The following is a 20,220-nucleotide window of genomic DNA, read 5'->3' on the forward strand; positions in this document are numbered from 1 at the left end:
TAAGACGTTTATCGAATTCATATCAAAAATAAACCAACATCAATTTTTTAAAATTATTTTATTTATTTCATACCCATCATTCTCGTTCAGCATAATCGAAGTATGAAACAAACCCCTGGCAGCTGTAGTCCAAAATACAGTGTACTCAGAATTTTTTTTAGTTTACGTGGACAAAAAGTAACTTTATGGTACGAAAAAACATCTTACCTTGTGTTTATATATGTTTTGTCCTGTCTCTCTGCTTTACAAAATCTAGGTACAAACACATGTATAGTAGGGCCGCGACGTCTTGGCGGGTCGACTCCCTAGAGCTCAGCGACCTTGTAATCGACACGTCCCGCCTTGCCTGCTCCGCTGATAGCAACGGCCTGGAAGTTTTCATGCCGTTCCGAAAACATTGGTCGAGAACAATCTCACGTACGGTGCAACACAGCGCAGATCTTAATGATACAAAGATGCGATAATGCTTTACGGTAATTTATTATTTAAAGGTAGTGCACCATTTGCTCGACTGGGCAGCTTAGTTAAACATAGTTAAACATAGCTATACAATTCTTTAAAGTTAAGAACTAAATTTGTAATTGTGGGTTGCTGTAGGAAACACAATTAATTAAGACTTGCATGTAACTCCCTCGCTGATGCTTACTTTTCCATTTGGTTTGGCTGAAATGTGAAGACGATCGACATGACACTTTCACGCACTTCAAGAACCTTACCACTTTTATGCACACGGGTTGGTATTTTTTCCATAACAGCACTCTGAAAGAACAATTTTAGTAATTTCGAGGGGTCCGAAAACCATATTTATAACAAACCATCCTCGCGTATTTTATAGTCTCCTGTTGTTGTGCTTGCTTTATAAACAAGAGAGGCTCCAGGAAGGAAGCCCTGCCTAGAACCAACGCTTAAAACTATCAGTCTGTGCGCTGCATTTCCTGTTGCCATTACACCTTCAACGTCACCTTTCTTTTGCCAACATTGCTGAAAGGTTAAATTAGTGTCAACCCAGGATTCATCCATGTCAAATATATTCTTCCCAGCCTCCCTGCACTGTTTCATCTGAGTCAGCTACCGTTATCGCCAAGCAACAACGTCAGATCTTTCGAGAAGAAGCATTCGCTTATTTTGGCTTCTTCTCCACACAAAACCCATTTGTTTGAGTATTTTACGCAGCGATGTCTTTCCCTAACGCCATCCGATTTTTTCTTTCAAAACTGGCAGTAGTTTCCTTGTTTTTTTTTACTGCATAAAATTCGTGGCTAGTGTCTCTGATCACTCTTCTATCAAAGTCATCAACTGACAACAAACGTTTCCCAGTTTTTTTTTTTGGCTTGAAATGAATAATTAAACATGAGAGGCTGTTTAACGGTCAAATAAAGGAGTGATATATATATATATATCACTCCTTTATTATATATTGTTACGAGCGCGCTTGGCTGCAGTGCTTGGCGTCGCCGCACTCGTTCGGCCTGTCTGCGCCCCCTTCCACCCGCATCCTCTCCCTGGTATCTCGTGTCATACTATCTCGCTACATCCTGACCGTCGCAGCGCGCACCTGCCTCAGATCGGGTTACTTAAAAGAGGCCGCACTGCGGAATAAAATGACTCAGACGCCTTTATCGGCGTTCTTAGAGCAGCCACCGCGTCCTTCGAGGACTCACGATGCGTTTCTGGGCATTTCGACGGCGAAGGTCGCGCGATATCTCGGAGACATGCCCGATTGTTCTGGATGGGAACCCAAGGGCTATTTAAGGAGGTTGGGCCGACCTTCGAGTGAGAGTCAGTAAGGAGTTGAGTGGGGAGTTCTCCCACGGCGGAGTTTCCGGGCGATAGTGCCGCGGGTGCGGCAGAGTGGCGAAGTCCTTGGACGAAGGTTCCAGGGCAGAGTCTGAGTGAGTGAGTGGAGTCGGGAGTTCTCCCGCAGCGTAGTTTCCGGGCGATAGTGCCGTGGGTGCGGCAGAGTGGCGAAGTCCTTGGACGAAGGTTCCAGGGCAGGGAGTGAGTGAGTGAGTTCAGTGGAGTCGGGAGTTTCCGGGCGATAAGAGTCGCGGGCGCGGCGGAGTCCCGAGTGAAGAGGCGAGCGAGTCGTCGTGTGGGATCTCGGCGAAGGGTGTGACGGCGGCGGCGGAGTGCGGCGACGGAGTCCCGCGGCGGAGACCCACAAGGGGTGCTGCGGCGAGAGTTGCGCCGGAAGTGCGGCCCAGCGAGGTGTGTGGAACGAGTGACTGGGGAATAGACATTTCTTTAAGTGTAGTTAATTATCTGCCAATTTAGAAGATTATTTGTAAGTGACAAGTAGTGGTAATAAATAAAACTGTGTGAGTGAAATAAAATCTATTAATTGGGCTATCCTTTACGAACCCTGCAGGTAAATCGTAACAATATATATATATATGTAAATATAAACATATAAATTGTAAATAAATAATGTATTAATATAATATACATTAATATATATCATAAAATCATATATATCATAAAATATATAATGCAATATATAATGTATATAATGTAATATAATATCATGTAATATAATACAATATAATGTGTAGCAATATCGGCTACACTTGTAGATAAAAAATATTCTAACAAGCGGTGCAGAAAGTTTGGAAAATTGCCAAATGCAAAACAAACAAACCGCGGGTGAAATTACGGGGAATGCATTGAAAAACTTATAATGTTGTTGTTTGTTTTTTATTTGGCGTCTCTGTTGTGTTTTCGGATGCGCGAAACTGATCTTTGGCTTATACCTGTGTATCGCGCAGCTCTTTCGGTTGCATTTGTTAGAGGTACTAGCAGACATTTGTTGGCAGCTTCTTCATCACAAACCTGGATTACACTACTTATAATTTCCCTCTCCCCACTATGTATTACTTTATTGTATCTTGAACGTCCTGCGTCGGGCTCCATTGTTCACTTCAGACTGAGAGCGTGGCGCCTGATGTTTTTGCTATGAACCGCATAGCGGCTGATGTGCGCGCGCAGCTGCTTCCCCTCTCATTTACTCTTCCCCGCTTCCCCGCAAAACGAAACGCCAAGACGTCGCGGCCCTACAGTACGAGGTGTAATCAAAAAATACGGTGAATGATTTTTATAGCTGCAATTATTTACGCTGCATCTATTTCAACTAGTATCTCTCATACCCATGTGTTGAGACAAGCAGTGACAAGTTTGAACACATTCTGGCTTGTCAGTCCGCATCTATAGCCGCTACAGTGAGGTCGTGTTTGCAGTGTCTGTCATGAAACATGGATCTTGAACAACGCATTAACATTAAGTTTTGTTTCAAGTTGAAAAAAAGTGCCAAAGAAGCTCACAAATTGTTAAAATCTGTGTATGGTGATAATGTGGTAACTTTGAAGACTGTTTACAAGTGGTATGAATGATTTAAAAGTGGAAATGAGTCGGTTAAGGACGAGGAACGGTCGGGACGTCCTTTGACCTCAAAAACAGATGAAAATATGCATAAAGTGGCCAAACTAGTTTGTTCAAACAGGCGAATAACTATTCGAGAGCTTACTGAAGAACTTAACATCTCGTACGGTTTTGTGCAAAGCATTTTAACTGATGATTCGCAAATGAGATGAGTGGTGCCAAATTTGTTCCGAGAATTTTGACTGATGAACAAAAAGAAAATCGTGTTTCAGTTTGCACAGAATTGAAGGATCGCCTTCATGCAGATCCGGACTTCATGGCCAAAGTTGTTGTTGGGGATGAAAATTGGGTCTATGGCTATGACCCTAAGACAAAAATTCAGAGTTCTCAATGGAAAACCAGTAACTCGCCTCACCCTTAAAAGGCCCATCAATCAAAGTCAAACATCAAGGTCATGGTCCTTGTTTTTTTTCGATTGTGAGGGCATAGTGCGATCAGAGTTTGTTCCAAGGGGAACAAATGTAAACTCCGAATTTTACAAGGGGGTACTGGAATGTTTGCGAAATTATGTGCGAAGAAAGAGACCTGAAAATGGGCCAACGGCTTTCTTCTTCATCATGACAACGCACCGTGTCACAAGTCACTTTTGATTCGCGAGTTTTTGGCAGCTAAAAGTCTTCCTGTCTGTCCACATCAGCCTTACTCACCTGCAACTTCTGGCTCTTCCCGAAAATAAAAAAATGTGCTAAAAGAAAAAATGTTTTGACACCATTCCTGACATTGAGAAGGTATTGACAGAGCAGCTGAAAGCCATTCCAAAAGAAGCCTTCCAGAAATGCTTCCAGTTATGGATTCAACGTTGGGATAAGTGTATTGCTAGCCAAGGACAGTACTTTGAAGGAGATTAATTTTAATTTAAGGTAACTTTTTTTCTTTGTTTTTAATAAAATAATTCACCGTATTTTTTGATTACACCTCGTATGTTTTGCCTGTTTATGCCAGAAGATAGTAATTGGTGTACAGCTTTATTTAGTACTTACTATAAAATAATTAGGTTAGTTTGTTGAGTTTATGAGGGTTATAGAAATGTAGATCTAATTACTTACAGATATTTTTGGGGATAGTTTCTCACTAAAATAGAAAACAATGGGCATGTCTTTGCAATATTTGCAAAAGCATATAAATAAATTGTCACAATTGAATTACTACCATGTGACAAAATAGCAGCTTACTTGCTGTGTTTATCTGGAAAAAGCAAATGATGTGAGACTCAAAAACAAAATAAATAATTTTTGATAATGATTCTGGATTTCGGAGGAAATTGCACAAAATATGTTCGTAATATTGCTGGACTAAAATACAGTTTACCTGGCCATCATTAACAACCAAAATGGGTAACTAACTAGGATTTCAAATGCCACTATAAACTAATTTCTTCACCATATCGCAAATAAAGCCTTTAAAAAAATTCACATTATTCATGAAATGGGTTGATTTACAGTTTTTTTTTACTTTGCGTTTCATGAAATTCTTTTAAATAAATACGTAGAATAGCGGCTCTGGGAAAAAAGATAAACAATTACTGAAGTGAGTGGTTTGGTTAGTTAAGGTGAGCTGCATAAAAATACACTATTACAAAAATTTTAATATTTTAACAAAGATTTTTCTTATTATACCTGAAATAATTTGTTTTCCATGCTTTAGGGAAACCTGATTATTATCAAATTATAATTGATATAAGAAGATGAAGAGCTTTTAAGATGAAGGCTACACACAAAACAGTTAATCCAAAACTGTTATACTACATGCTTTCAGTAGATGTTAGGACTAAACAAAAATGTGTCTTAAGTGCATTCAAACCATTTAATAAGGACTTCTTTTTAGTAGGAAAACCTATTGTAAACAAATTAATGTGGTTATAATATGAATTTATTTAAAACCATGTGCAAAAAAAAAAAATATTTAAAGTAAAATAATTATGGAAACTACCACTTTAACTGAAATATTCACATTACGTTATAACTCATTAACAAGATTTCTTAAGTGTTCAAATCTTAACACTACTGATAACGACTGAATATTCAGTAAGAATTGACGAAACTTTGAAAATAATAATCGGAATTCAAATATTTTCATTAAATATTTTCTTTCAGGTGTAGGTAATTATGTACAGAAAATCTCTTTTAGTTTAGCTTATATGTGGTTATTTTTGTAACAATATGATATTTTTAAATCTTATTTAATCTCAAAGTTTTACGTAAAAACCTTTTTAATTAATATGAGACGTTCAAATTATTTATAGCTTTGACTTAGCCTCAAAGTGAAACATTAGCATGTGTTTTCACCTCTAGTTTTGCATGACTGTCTGCGGTACTACGGGTTCCTGGGGGGTGGCGGCGATGGCGAACCTGCTCTCTGCAGGGACAGGCTCTCGAAGACTCGCTGCACCCTCGCCACCAGGGGCCCGAACCCAGGGTCTGCAACGATCAGCTTCAGGGCGTCCTCCACGGGGAAGTTGTCGGGGAAGCATGCTCCTGCCGCTGCGGACAGACCTAACACACTGACACGTTCGGGATCACGACTGTGAGGGATTATCGATTTGTATGTACTGTTCTAACAGGGATATATCAAATAAACATTTATTTACAGTACAGTGATATTTTAAATATGTTGTAATAAGCTACTCTGTTACGAGGAGACTACGTGTCAACACTGGGTGAACTAAGAACATGTGAAGGGCAGTGACGCCAACTGGTGGTCATGACCAGCAAATGCCCAAATCCACCTGAATGAGAGCATCTCGATCTGTGCCAGGTTACAGAACATGCTGGATGAAAAAGCATAGACTGAATTTCCATTTATTGCAATTCCTACGGCTTCACTGTACAAACAGTGTGAATAACTTTTTGTTGTTATTTGCGCCAGATATATATGCTGTAATGCGACGAGAGGTAAAAGAACCTGCGCAGACCCCACGGTCACGGGGCTGTCACTGATGGGTGCGTCTGGTAGAGGAGGGGGTTAGTCAAGCACCTGCCTGCTAGCTGAGAACATCAGTTGCTTACGGTCCAAGTTACACAATCCAATTTACTGAGTGTATTCTACATCAGAATTTAAATTGCGTATTAAATTGGGTACACTATTGTAGAGACAAGCACATAAGATGTGGTTTACAATGCTCTGACACCATGTCACTGAAACAACTAGTGCTGCAAAAGGTGTTTCAATATAAACAATAGAATTAATTCTGCCAAAATGGGAAAGAGCAACACCAGTTTGAATTTTTGGCACGCACGGTGGCAGAAGTGGCACATATAAGTTAACTGGATCCCTAAAGCATTTTGGTATAATATTGGCGCAGTTAAATTTTTACTATGCCATAAATTAGTCAGTTCATAAAAGTTTCTTCAGCCATGTATATGCAAGGGCCTATCAGTTGACTCCCGATAATCCGACAGTTATGTAACCGAAGGAGTGTCAAATTATCAAAAATGTCGGATAAATAAAGGTTCATTTTTGAAAACTTCTAAGGCAAGAAAATTTAAGTTATTATGTATATACATTGTTACAATATTGAGTACAACTTTTACGGCCATTGAGGATATAAAAATTAATTGGGTTAGATTTTCACAAATAAATAATACAAATTTATTTTGTTTGTCTTTAATATGTAGTTATATATACAGAAATATACAAATACAGAATGAGTATATAGAAATTCACATAGTAATTCTTATAACATGAAACAATACAAATTGTAGCTATTACCTATGTACCTACAGTACATAATTACGTTTCAAATAATCTTTAATATTTTTTGTTTCTTTTTACATAAAGAGTGTCGTGGCTTTTTCTTGAATATTTTTTAACATTAAAATGTTCTCATAGTCAAGTTCCATCTCCTCACACCAATGTATCAAAGTGTTTGCAGCCTACATAACTTAATCGCAAGTGATTGTGCATTTCGCTTCCGTGGCCGCCTCAGTCGGGTCATCCATAACATGAGCTGTAACTTCCTGGATTATCTCCTCTTCTGTCAGATCAGAAGCAAGGTTATCGTCTAATACCAATCTTCTCAAGTCTTCTGCCGATTCTTGCGAATGTTAATTTCATCACAAAATGTAAGTGCAGCCTCGATAAAATTGTTGTTATTTTCAGATTTATTATTTCTGTCATCTTTCTTTAGAAGGAGTGGGTTTACTGGCCAAACATTTTTCCAAGAATTTATTGAGTTAAAGACTTGAATTGATGCCACACAAATGCTCTACTGACAATGGCATCCTTAATGTTAAATCTTTTCAAGATTGATGTGATGTCTGTGTCAGGTTGGCTGATGATATCAATCAGTAGGCGCTTCTTGTAATGTGCTTTCAAAGTCGTGATAACATTTGGATCCATCAGCTGAATCAGTGCAGTGCAATTTTTTGGTGAATACAAAGCGTCTATGTAACCATCAGCCATCTTAACTCTAAATTCTTCCTTGTCCGGGTGTCCTGGAGCATTAGCCAATAACGAAAGGGGCTTTGATGGCATATTTTTCCTTTGAAGTGTTCTTTCACTTCATGTACATAATGGTTGGAAAACCAATCTAAAAAAAACTTCTTTAGTGACCCACATACGTTACTAAAAGAGATTCAACTTTTATATTTTTAAATGCCCGTAGGGACTTGAATTTACCCACAGCTAAGAGTTATAAAATATGGCTTCCAACAGCATTTGAGCATACCATAATCAAGATAAACTCATTTTGAAGTTTCCTTCCTGAAACTATTTTTCCCTCCTCTGTTACAAAAGATTTTGTTGGGAGTTGCTGCCAGTTTAAGCTGGTTTTATGGGCATTACTATACAGTTGCTAAGGTGTAAGGCCTAGTTTGGTGGTTTTGGTGCTTAAACCTTGAATGAATTGAACTTGTCTCATCAGCTGATAGTTTTTCTCTGCTTATTTGCAAGAAATGAATGCCATGCTGCTTCTTAAAGTTTTCAACCCAACCATCGATGGCACGAAAATCATTTTGTTGGTTATCTCATGATAAAAAATCTGGGCTTTCTGTTTTATGAAATAGGGGCATGTCTGCTTTTTTGTTGCCTAAACCAAACATACAGAGCTTCCTCAACTTGAGGGTATTCGCTCATGCGATAGGTTTTTCTCATAGTCATCTTCTACAGTTTTTATAAATTGTTCTATTTTACCCCTATTTTTTACTATGTCATAAATGGTAGGTCATATGATGTCAAAAACTTTAGAAATGTCTAATGAGAGATCCATTTCGGTCATACCTTCTAATAATTTCCCATTTATCAATAAGAGTTAAATATTTATGCTTATGTTTAGCGATTCCACTTGTGCTTGCCATCACACAATTTCCAACAAAAATGTAAACTGACCATTAAAGTAACAGCATTCAGCACGCTCAATAGTACTGAAACTGTCGTGAGTTACAGGGCAGATGGGAGGAGGCGCTTCTCCCTCCAACAAGTGTGTCCGAGAAGGCACCCGACTACCAAGCGTGGACTATCAAAAATCGGGTTATCACAAGTCAACAGTACGTATCTGTGGTTTTAACAATGAATTGAAACAAACATATTTTTTCAATTACATCATTATATTGACATCGTCCGGGGCTACGCCCAGCTCGATATGCCATCACACCCCACCACTCCACTCCTTCCCTGGCGTTTGAATCTCCTGCCGACATGTGTGTGTGTGTGCGTGTGAGAGCGCCGCGAACCACAGGAATAGGGCGCAGTAGAATCAGTGCTTCGTACCCCTAAATTATTAGTAATTGGATGTTTGTAATTCGCTTTTCTTTTTCACCCCTGTTATTTTTATAATATTTGTCATTTCAATAATTAACGTAAAGTTTAAGTGTATTGATGAAATATCCTGCAGGCCGCCAGAGACGTAGACTTGCCGAGGCCATAATGCAAAACCGATCTTCATCTTTTATTTAGAACTATATAATAAATTTCTAATGTAATTCTTATATTTTATAATTATATGTAAGAAATTAAAGAATAGCTTTTAGGGTTTTCTTGAGTAAGCCTCGGCGCAATACGGCCCGAATAACGGTACCCTCCGTTTGGCGCGCTGCGTCATTGTCTAGCCACCCCGACGGCCATTGCTCGCCCCAATCGATCTCTAGCGCTCACCGAGGTAGGAAGCACGCCGCACTCCAGGGACTTCAACTTTGATATTCAACTGATCCGGTAATTCTGTCGACTCGTAAGTAATCTAAAACGTTTTCGTATATCCCCGGGGCCTACCTCGGGAGCCGACTGCTTGATTAATAGCTGTTAACTCCGGTAACGGGACTTGAAACCTTCGCGAACATTCTAGCACGGCCACGTGGTGGCCGGCCTCACCTAAGCCTATTGCGCCGTAAGGCTTTTGACTGTTAAACGACGAGACTAGGAGTGTGTAAGGAGTTATCGTGTCTATGTGTATGCAGGGCCAATAAAAACCCGGATCCGTACCTTGTGTTGTGATTGGCCACGTGTGTGTTACCCGAGTACCTAGGGGCGTGTGGGACGCCTTAAGAGCCCACGGTAGGGATTAAAGCGTGCCCGACGCTGAGAGCGGGCTATAGGTCTGGTTATTACATAGGCAGTATTAGGGGGAAACGAGTCACGTCTCCACACGGGCGACGTCACGCCCTGGGATCGGAGTCTTGCCGGGTCCACGTGCCCCTACACGTGGTGGCGCCCATTAAATTACAGCCTAACATCCGAACAACAACCCCCGGCCACGTCATGTGGCGCCCAAGAGCGTGGGGCGTGACAAAACTGCAGGAATAACTAGGACCGAGGCGCGAGGGAGTTGTGCTGTTGTTGCACGGAGCGAGCGGAGCGGATAACGGTACTCTGGCGCGACGGTCACGTGACCGTCCCTTGGCGCGCGCGCTTGCAAGAATTCAGCAAGGACGTGAACAGACTTGTGGAGTGCGGGGCGAGAGTAGACTAGGCCGTACACCAGCCATAGCACGATGTCGTACTGTACGCGGACGGACTGTAACGTAAGTGAGGTGAAGACGGAAGTTCTGTACAACCTGAACAAGATGTACTGCGTTAAGTGCGCGCGACCGAAACACGTGGGAGGTCTGTTAGGCGCGTCCTGGGCGGACACGTGTAGTTGTTTGGAGCCACGGGGGGACAGTCCGCCGGGGGAAAGGAAAGTGGCCGTACCGGACTATTTCAAGTGTACGAACGTAACCTGCGACGGACGGACACGCAAAGGCGTGTGGTGTAAACAGTGCCGTGCGTTCAAGCACGTGGCGTGCCTCACGCGGGCGGAGATGGACAGCACCGAGAACACCTGGTACATCTGTGCGGAGTGCCACGGCACGCGGCGCGCAGGGGGAGGGACGGTCGAGGGGCAGCAACCCGCCCCGCGGACCCGAGGACACGCAACCCCGGTAGGGCCGGTCGAACTCCCGGAATTCGCAGGCCGGACAAGTGACGACCCGAGACAGTTTCTCAACGCGTGCCGCGGGAGGTTGAGTCGCTATGGTGTTCCGGAGGAGGAGTGGGCCGAGAGAGTAGGCGGAGTGCTGCGCGCGGACGCTAGAACGTGGTGGACGATCATCCACGAATTCGACATGCCTTGGCCGGAGTTCGCCCGACGGTTCGAAACCAGTTTCGCAGACGCGCGGACGGAGTTGAAGGTGCACACGGAGCTGTTCTGCCAGGAACAAGGGCACACAGAGTCGGCCGAGGCGTTCATACTCAAAAAAATACGTCTGTACAAGCGACTGTTTCCGACGCAAGCGCCGGAGGAAATCCTAGGACCCACCATTGAACTCATGCGCCCGGAAATCCGCCCGCATCTACGTCACGCGGCCCGAAGCGCAGCAGAGGAATTCGTCCAGCTCGCGCGGACCGTGGAACAGGACCTTCAGGCTCTCAAACCCACCAGAGCCAGCGCCGCGACGCCGGCGCGCACGGAGCCGGCGACCGACACCACCCAAGCTGTAGTCCCGTACGTCGCGCCGCGGGCAGAGGCGCGCCGCGACAACTCACGCCCAGACAACAGGTCGCCACCGGCGTGGCGTCGACGGGCCATCGGGGAGGGCCCCCCGCCACAGTGCCAGACTTGCCCGGCGGGCACCTACCACTGGCACCAACACTGCCCAGTGCGCAACCGCTACCGTCCGGACCACGAGACGCCGGGGCCGTCGGGAAACGGACGCGGGGGGACAGCGCAGTGACTCCGACGCTTTCCCCCCCCACGACAACAGACGAGGCTCGCGAGCACGCACCTGCAGGCCCCCTACTGGGTCACGTCAGTGCCGACGAAGGTGACCTTCTGCGCATCCCGATCCGCGTCAATGGGCGGGCCGTGAACGCGCTGGTTGACACGGCCGCCAGCCACAACTGCATCGCCGCACGCCTCCTGGAAGACGCCCAGTACGAGCGCCAGCCGGGCCAACTCCAGCTGGCCACGGCCGGAGACGTCTGCCAGACGCAGGGCGTCGCGACGCTACAAGTCGACATCCGATACCAGCGGTCGACGACGACAGCCGTGGTGATTGCCGGGCTGCGCGACGACGTCATCCTGGGGCAGCCCTGGCTCCAGCAGCAGGACGCGAAGATCGAGGTACGGGACGGCCGGGTCCACATGGGCGTCCAAGGCCGCCGCACTGTCTACGGGCTCGGAAGGGCCGCACCGACGCCGGATGTCAAGGTCAGTCTCGACGGATTTAAGCATGGAGTTCCTCCCGCATTCCGGGACCTGATTCAGGGTGTGCTCGACCAACAGAGTACTGTGTTCGCGAGTGCAGACCCCCTTAAACGGACCACAGTGGCCGAACACGCCATCCCCACCCATCCTCACGTCCCAATGTTCATTCCACCAGGTAGCTATGGGTACGCAGGCAGGCAAACTATCCTAAGACAGGTCAATGAAATGCTTAGGGACGGTATCATTGAGCCAAGTGAGAGCCCGTATAACTTCCAGATTGTACTTGCAGAGAAAAAGGACGGCACCGCCCGATTTTGTGTTAATTTTAAGCCCATTAACAAAGTCACAGTTAATGCGCCCCCACCTCTGTTGAATATAGCGGACACGATAGCCGGCCTAGGAAACGCAAAAGTATTTTCGTCACTGGACCTGAAATCGGGATATTGGCAGGTGCCCATACGACCCGCCGACCGCCCAAAAACTGCCTTCACCATCCCAGACGGGCGCAGGTTCCAGTTCCGAGCGATGCCTTTCGGGTTACAAGACGCCCCCGCGACCTTTCAGAACATGATGACGCGCGTACTGGACAACTACTCCGGGAAATTTGCGGCCGCCTACTTAGATGACATCATCGTGTGGTCACAGACGTGGGAGGAGCACGCCCACCACCTGGCGTTAGTGCTAGAGCGACTTGCGTCACACGGCCTGACCTGCAACAGGGAAAAATGCCACCTGGGGACGACGGAGTTAGATTTTTTGGGGCTCGTGGTGAACGCCGACGGCAACAGGCCTACCTCACAACAGCTCGAGGTCATATTGAACCAATCCACCCCGAACACACGCAAACAACTTCAGCGGTTCATAGGGCTGGCCAACTGGTTAAGGGCCTTCATACCCGATTTCTCAATCGTGACGGCCCCGCTGACGGAACAACTGTCGCCTAAGAAACCCTATAGGTGGACCGGCGCCATGCAGCACGCATTCGACGAACTGAAACGCCGATTCCGTCAATGTCACACCCAGGCTAGACTCGATCCACATAAACCAATCATAGTGCAGACCGACGCAAGCCAGGAGGGCGTCGGCGCCATCTTACTCCAGTTAGGCGAGGTTGGCGAGCCACGGATCGTTGAATACGCGAGCGCTAAGTTCGGGGAGGTGGAGCGTCGCTACAGCGTCAATGAGCGCGAATGTCTCGGGGTCGTGTGGGTCATAAGACGCTACCGCCCGCACCTGGAGGGGCAGCGATTTATTCTGAGGACAGACAGCCAGTGCCTCAAGTGGCTCGCCACTATGCAGGGCCGCCGCTCTAAGCTGACAAGGTGGGCCATGCTTCTCCAAGCCCTGGATTTCACAGTAGAACACGTAGCGGGAAAGAATAACGAACTGGCCGACGAGCTATCACGGAACCCGGACCACACGGTACAGGTGCGAGATGACGCGGAATGGGACGAGCTACTACCGCCAACCTGGGGGCATGAGGGGCGCGAACTTCAGGGGGCCGAGGCGGACGCACGCCTCTGCGCGATACACCTGGCCACACCTCCCACGCTTCCCCCGGGGGCCGAACTCGACGACCTGGAAGCGTTCGTACGAGCCGTACAAACCGCCGACGCGTACACCCAGGAGCTGGTCCGTAAGTGTGGCGAGGGTACCGTGGAAGGGTACCGTGTCGTAGACGGATGTTTACAAGCCCACCCGGCGGGGCAACCACAGGCAAGATGGCGGACGTACGCACCGCGGGGGGCACGACGGGACATCTTCTCCATGTTGCACGATAATAAGTTGGCAGGACACCCCGGTACCGATCAGACACTACGAGCAATACAGGAATGGTTCCACTGGCCGGGAGTAAGTAAATACGTCAGGGACAATGTGCGCAGCTGTAAACACTGCCAGCGGCACAAGACCCGCCGGCCGGACGGGCGCGAACAACAGGTACCCCGGCGGCCCACAGAGCCCTTCCACACAGTGGCCCTTGACCTCATGGGCCCATACCCCCGTACCCCGCGGGGCAAGAGGTTCATCCTCGTGGTCACCGATTGCTTCACCCGGTGGGTAGAGGCCTTTCCGCTGGCAAACTGCCGGGCCAGCACGATTGCCAGGGCATTGGAAACTGAGTTCTTTCCCCGGTGGGGTTACCCCCGGGTGCTCCTGTCTGACAACGGTACGCAGTTCGCGGGGCGCAAGTGGAAAGCCTTGTGCCAAAAATGGCGGGTCATAATACATACGACCCCTGTGTACCACCCCAGAGCGAATCCCACGGAAAGGCGCAATCAGGAAATTAAGGCCCAGTTGCGTCTGCGACTAACAGAGGACCACACCACCTGGGACGTTCATCTTCCGGACATTCTATATTGCTTGAGGCGCAGGGCAAATGAGGCTACCGGCGAGACACCAGCCACCCTAGTACAGGGGCGTAATCTGCCACTTCCAGGTCAGTACCGGGTACTGCAAGTACGGGGGGAGCAGGAAGAGGTCACGCCTGACGCACGCGCGGAGCGCACGGAGACGGCCCGGGATTCGGCGCGGCGCAGACAGGCGGAGTATCAGGCGCGCATCACGCCGGCATCCACGTCACCACCCCCGACACTGAATCCGGGGCAACTAGTATACGCCAGGCTACACCCCCTATCCGCCAGTGGGCGGAAGTATTGCGCGGGGCTGGCGGCGAAGTGGGTGGGCCCCGTACCAGTGGTACGAACAGCCGGCACCACAGCCGTATTGCTACGCCTACCCACTGGCCGAGTGGTTAAATACCATAGGGACACGGTGAGGTTGGCACCGGCAGAAGAGGGGACAGACGCGGACGTACCGAGCCACGAAGTGGAGTCACCGCACATAGAATCCCCCAACCCAGATAGCGACAGTTCACCGGAATTCGCCGTGCTCCCAGAAGAGGACGGGCCGGGCCCCGAACCAGGGACGCCGCCGACCGCCACATCAACAGGCCCGGCCGCGGACCAAAGAGCAAACTCCACACCCACTAGCGGCGCAACGCCGGGATTCGCCGGTTTTCCGGAAACACCAATAATATCACCCGTCCGACAGGCAGGATGTACCACCCAGGCGAGACGGCTGTTCACGGAAAGCGTGGATGAGGACTTCTACGGGTTCGAGGAAGGGGAAGATGTAGGGGGCACGGAGACGGGTCGTCTCCCAAACCCACTTATCTGGCACCCAGACGATGAGGGGGAGCGGACAGACAGTTCCCCATTGGAGGAGCCGAAGTGGCCCTTCCACTACTCACTGGCCGACTCATCCTTCCGGGTAGTGGTGGAGGAACCCGCGGATGAGACACGCGAGGAGGGTGGAACGGGGGAGGGAGAAACGGACCGGCAGGACTCGGGGCATGGGTACAATCTCCGCCCACGCCAAGCGACGGCGCCACCCCGATGCTGCGTCGTGGAGATGACGCACCACGGCCCGGCCGGCGCAGATGTAAACACCGGGGGCCACGCCCACCCAACTGTCAACGGCGCGCGGCCATATCGAGCTACTTTCGGGGGGGGCAATTGACATCGTCCGGGGCTACGCCCAGCTCGATATGCCATCACACCCCACCACTCCACTCCTTCCCTGGCGTTTGAATCTCCCGCCGACATGTGTGTGTGTGCGTGTGAGAGCGCCGCGAACCACAGGAAGAGGGCGCAGTAGAATCAGTGCTTCGTACCCCTAAATTATTAGTAATTGGATGTTTGTAATTCGCTTTTCTTTTTCACCCCTGTTATTTTTATAATATTTGTCATTTCAATAATTAACGTAAAGTTTAAGTGTATTGATGAAATATCCTGCAGGCCACCAGAGACGTAGACTTGCCGAGGCCATAATGCAAAACCGATCTTCATCTTTTATTTATAACTATATAATAAATTTCTAATGTAATTCTTATATTTTATAATTATATGTAAGAAATTAAAGAATAGATTTTAGGGTTTTCTTGAGTAAGCCTTGGCGCAATACGGCCCGAATAACGGTACCCTCCGTTTGGCGCGCTGCGTCATTGTCTAGCCACCCCGACGGCCATTGCTCGCCCCAGTCGATCTCTAGCGCTCACCGAGGTAGGAAGCACGCCGCACTCCGGGGACTTCAACTTTGATATTCAACTGATCCGGTAATTCTGTCGACTCGTAAGTAATCTAAAACGTTTTCGTATATCCCCGGGGCCTACCTCGGGAGCCGACTGCTTGATTAATAGCTGTTAACTCCGGTAACGGGACTTGAAACCTTCGCGAACATTCTAGCACGGCCACGTGGTGGCCGGCCTCACCTAAGCCTATTGCGCCGTAAGGCTTTTGACTGTTAAACGACGAGACTAGGAGTGTGTAAGGAGTTATCGTGTCTATGTGTATGCAGGGCCAATAAAAACCCGGATCCGTACCTTGTGTTGTGATTGGCCACGTGTGTGTTACCCGAGTACCTAGGGGCGTGTGGGACGCCTTAAGAGCCCACGGTAGGGATTAAAGCGTGCCCGACGCTGAGAGCGGGCTATAGGTCTGGTTATTACATAGGCAGTATTAGGGGGAAACGAGTCACGTCTCCACACGGGCGACGTCACGCCCTGGGATCGGAGTCTTGCCGGGTCCACGTGCCCCTACACGTGGTGGCGCCCATTAAATTACAGCCTAACATCCGAACAACAACCCCCGGCCACGTCATGTGGCGCCCAAGAGCGTGGGGCGTGACAAAACTGCAGGAATAACTAGGACCGAGGCGCGAGGGAGTTGTGCTGTTGTTGCACGGAGCGAGCGGAGCGGATAACGGTACTCTGGCGCGACGGTCACGTGACCGTCCCTTGGCGCGCGCGCTTGCAAGAATTCAGCAAGGACGTGAACAGACTTGTGGAGTGCGGGGCGAGAGTAGACTAGGCCGTACACCAGCCATAGCACGATGTCGTACTGTACGCGGACGGACTGTAACGTAAGTGAGGTGAAGACGGAAGTTCTGTACAACCTGAACAAGATGTACTGCGTTAAGTGCGCGCGACCGAAACACGTGGGAGGTCTGTTAGGCGCGTCCTGGGCGGACACGTGTAGTTGTTTGGAGCCACGGGGGGACAGTCCGCCGGGGGAAAGGAAAGTGGCCGTACCGGACTATTTCAAGTGTACGAACGTAACCTGCGACGGACGGACACGCAAAGGCGTGTGGTGTAAACAGTGCCGTGCGTTCAAGCACGTGGCGTGCCTCACGCGGGCGGAGATGGACAGCACCGAGAACACCTGGTACATCTGTGCGGAGTGCCACGGCACGCGGCGCGCAGGGGGAGGGACGGTCGAGGGGCAGCAACCCGCCCCGCGGACCCGAGGACACGCAACCCCGGTAGGGCCGGTCGAACTCCCGGAATTCGCAGGCCGGACAAGTGACGACCCGAGACAGTTTCTCAACGCGTGCCGCGGGAGGTTGAGTCGCTATGGTGTTCCGGAGGAGGAGTGGGCCGAGAGAGTAGGCGGAGTGCTGCGCGCGGACGCTAGAACGTGGTGGACGATCATCCACGAATTCGACATGCCTTGGCCGGAGTTCGTCCGACGGTTCGAAACCAGGTTCGCAGACGCGCGGACGGAGTTGAAGGTGCACACGGAGCTGTTCTGCCAGGAACAAGGGCACACAGAGTCGGCCGAGGCGTTCATACTCAAAAAAATACGTCTGTACAAGCGACTGTTTCCGACGCAAGCGCCGGAGGAAATCCTAGGACCCACCATTGAACTCATGCGCCCGGAAATCCGCCCGCATCTACGTCACGCGGCCCGAAGCGCAGCAGAGGAATTCGTCCAGCTCGCGCGGACCGTGGAACAGGACCTTCAGGCTCTCAAACCCACCAGAGCCAGCGCCGCGACGCCGGCGCGCACGGAGCCGGCGACCGACACCACCCAAGCTGTAGTCCCGTACGTCGCGCCGCGGGCAGAGGCGCGCCGCGACAACTCACGCCCAGACAACAGGTCGCCACCGGCGTGGCGTCGACGGGCCATCGGGGAGGGCCCCCCGCCACAGTGCCAGACTTGCCCGGCGGGCACCTACCACTGGCACCAACACTGCCCAGTGCGCAACCGCTACCGTCCGGACCACGAGACGCCGGGGCCGTCGGGAAACGGACGCGGGGGGACAGCGCAGTGACTCCGACGCTTTCCCCCCCCACGACAACAGACGAGGCTCGCGAGCACGCACCTGCAGGCCCCCTACTGGGTCACGTCAGTGCCGACGAAGGTGACCTTCTGCGCATCCCGATCCGCGTCAATGGGCGGGCCGTGAACGCGCTGGTTGACACGGCCGCCAGCCACAACTGCATCGCCGCACGCCTCCTGGAAGACGCCCAGTACGAGCGCCAGCCGGGCCAACTCCAGCTGGCCACGGCCGGAGACGTCTGCCAGACGCAGGGCGTCGCGACGCTACAAGTCGACATCCGATACCAGCGGTCGACGACGACAGCCGTGGTGATTGCCGGGCTGCGCGACGACGTCATCCTGGGGCAGCCCTGGCTCCAGCAGCAGGACGCGAAGATCGAGGTACGGGACGGCCGGGTCCACATGGGCGTCCAAGGCCGCCGCACTGTCTACGGGCTCGGAAGGGCCGCACCGACGCCGGATGTCAAGGTCAGTCTCGACGGATTTAAGCATGGAGTTCCTCCCGCATTCCGGGACCTGATTCAGGGTGTGCTCGACCAACAGAGTACTGTGTTCGCGAGTGCAGACCCCCTTAAACGGACCACAGTGGCCGAACACGCCATCCCCACCCATCCTCACGTCCCAATGTTCATTCCACCAGGTAGCTATGGGTACGCAGGCAGGCAAACTATCCTAAGACAGGTCAATGAAATGCTTAGGGACGGTATCATTGAGCCAAGTGAGAGCCCGTATAACTTCCAGATTGTACTTGCAGAGAAAAAGGACGGCACCGCCCGATTTTGTGTTAATTTTAAGCCCATTAACAAAGTCACAGTTAATGCGCCCCCACCTCTGTTGAATATAGCGGACACGATAGCCGGCCTAGGAAACGCAAAAGTATTTTCGTCACTGGACCTGAAATCGGGATATTGGCAGGTGCCCATACGACCCGCCGACCGCCCAAAAACTGCCTTCACCATCCCAGACGGGCGCAGGTTCCAGTTCCGAGCGATGCCTTTCGGGTTACAAGACGCCCCCGCGACCTTTCAGAACATGATGACGCGCGTACTGGACAACTACTCCGGGAAATTTGCGGCCGCCTACTTAGATGACATCATCGTGTGGTCACAGACGTGGGAGGAGCACGCCCACCACCTGGCGTTAGTGCTAGAGCGACTTGCGTCACACGGCCTGACCTGCAACAGGGAAAAATGCCACCTGGGGACGACGGAGTTAGATTTTTTGGGGCTCGTGGTGAACGCCGACGGCAACAGGCCTACCTCACAACAGCTCGAGGTCATATTGAACCAATCCACCCCGAACACACGCAAACAACTTCAGCGGTTCATAGGGCTGGCCAACTGGTTAAGGGCCTTCATACCCGATTTCTCAATCGTGACGGCCCCGCTGACGGAACAACTGTCGCCTAAGAAACCCTATAGGTGGACCGGCGCCATGCAGCACGCATTCGACGAACTGAAACGCCGATTCCGTCAATGTCACACCCAGGCTAGACTCGATCCACATAAACCAATCATAGTGCAGACCGACGCAAGCCAGGAGGGCGTCGGCGCCATCTTACTCCAGTTAGGCGAGGTTGGCGAGCCACGGATCGTTGAATACGCGAGCGCTAAGTTCGGGGAGGTGGAGCGTCGCTACAGCGTCAATGAGCGCGAATGTCTCGGGGTCGTGTGGGTCATAAGACGCTACCGCCCGCACCTGGAGGGGCAGCGATTTATTCTGAGGACAGACAGCCAGTGCCTCAAGTGGCTCGCCACTATGCAGGGCCGCCGCTCTAAGCTGACAAGGTGGGCCATGCTTCTCCAAGCCCTGGATTTCACAGTAGAACACGTAGCGGGAAAGAATAACGAACTGGCCGACGAGCTATCACGGAACCCGGACCACACGGTACAGGTGCGAGATGACGCGGAATGGGACGAGCTACTACCGCCAACCTGGGGGCATGAGGGGCGCGAACTTCAGGGGGCCGAGGCGGACGCACGCCTCTGCGCGATACACCTGGCCACACCTCCCACGCTTCCCCCGGGGGCCGAACTCGACGACCTGGAA

At 50.0% G+C, this 20,220-nt stretch overlaps 1 protein-coding gene across 2 annotated transcripts in view; it reads right to left on the reverse strand.

The window, feature by feature from the left end:
• Window positions 1–4,876: 4,876 nt before the first annotated feature.
• LOC134530099 (uncharacterized) overlaps window positions 4,877–20,220 on the reverse strand; it is a 34,851-nt gene continuing 19,507 nt past the window's right edge. Inside the window, exon 6 of one of the 2 annotated variants that reach the window (XM_063364695.1) lies at window positions 4,877–5,915. In XM_063364695.1, coding sequence (XP_063220765.1) covers window positions 5,749–5,915 — 167 coding nt within the window. In that variant the 3' untranslated portion in view covers window positions 4,877–5,748. The remainder of the gene's footprint in view (window positions 5,916–20,220) is intronic. The other variant, XM_063364704.1, reaches the window with a different exon arrangement.

Source organism: Bacillus rossius, chromosome 1, assembly GCF_032445375.1.
Source record: "Bacillus rossius redtenbacheri isolate Brsri chromosome 1, Brsri_v3, whole genome shotgun sequence".
In the NCBI taxonomy this organism is placed as follows: domain Eukaryota; kingdom Metazoa; phylum Arthropoda; class Insecta; order Phasmatodea; family Bacillidae; genus Bacillus; species Bacillus rossius.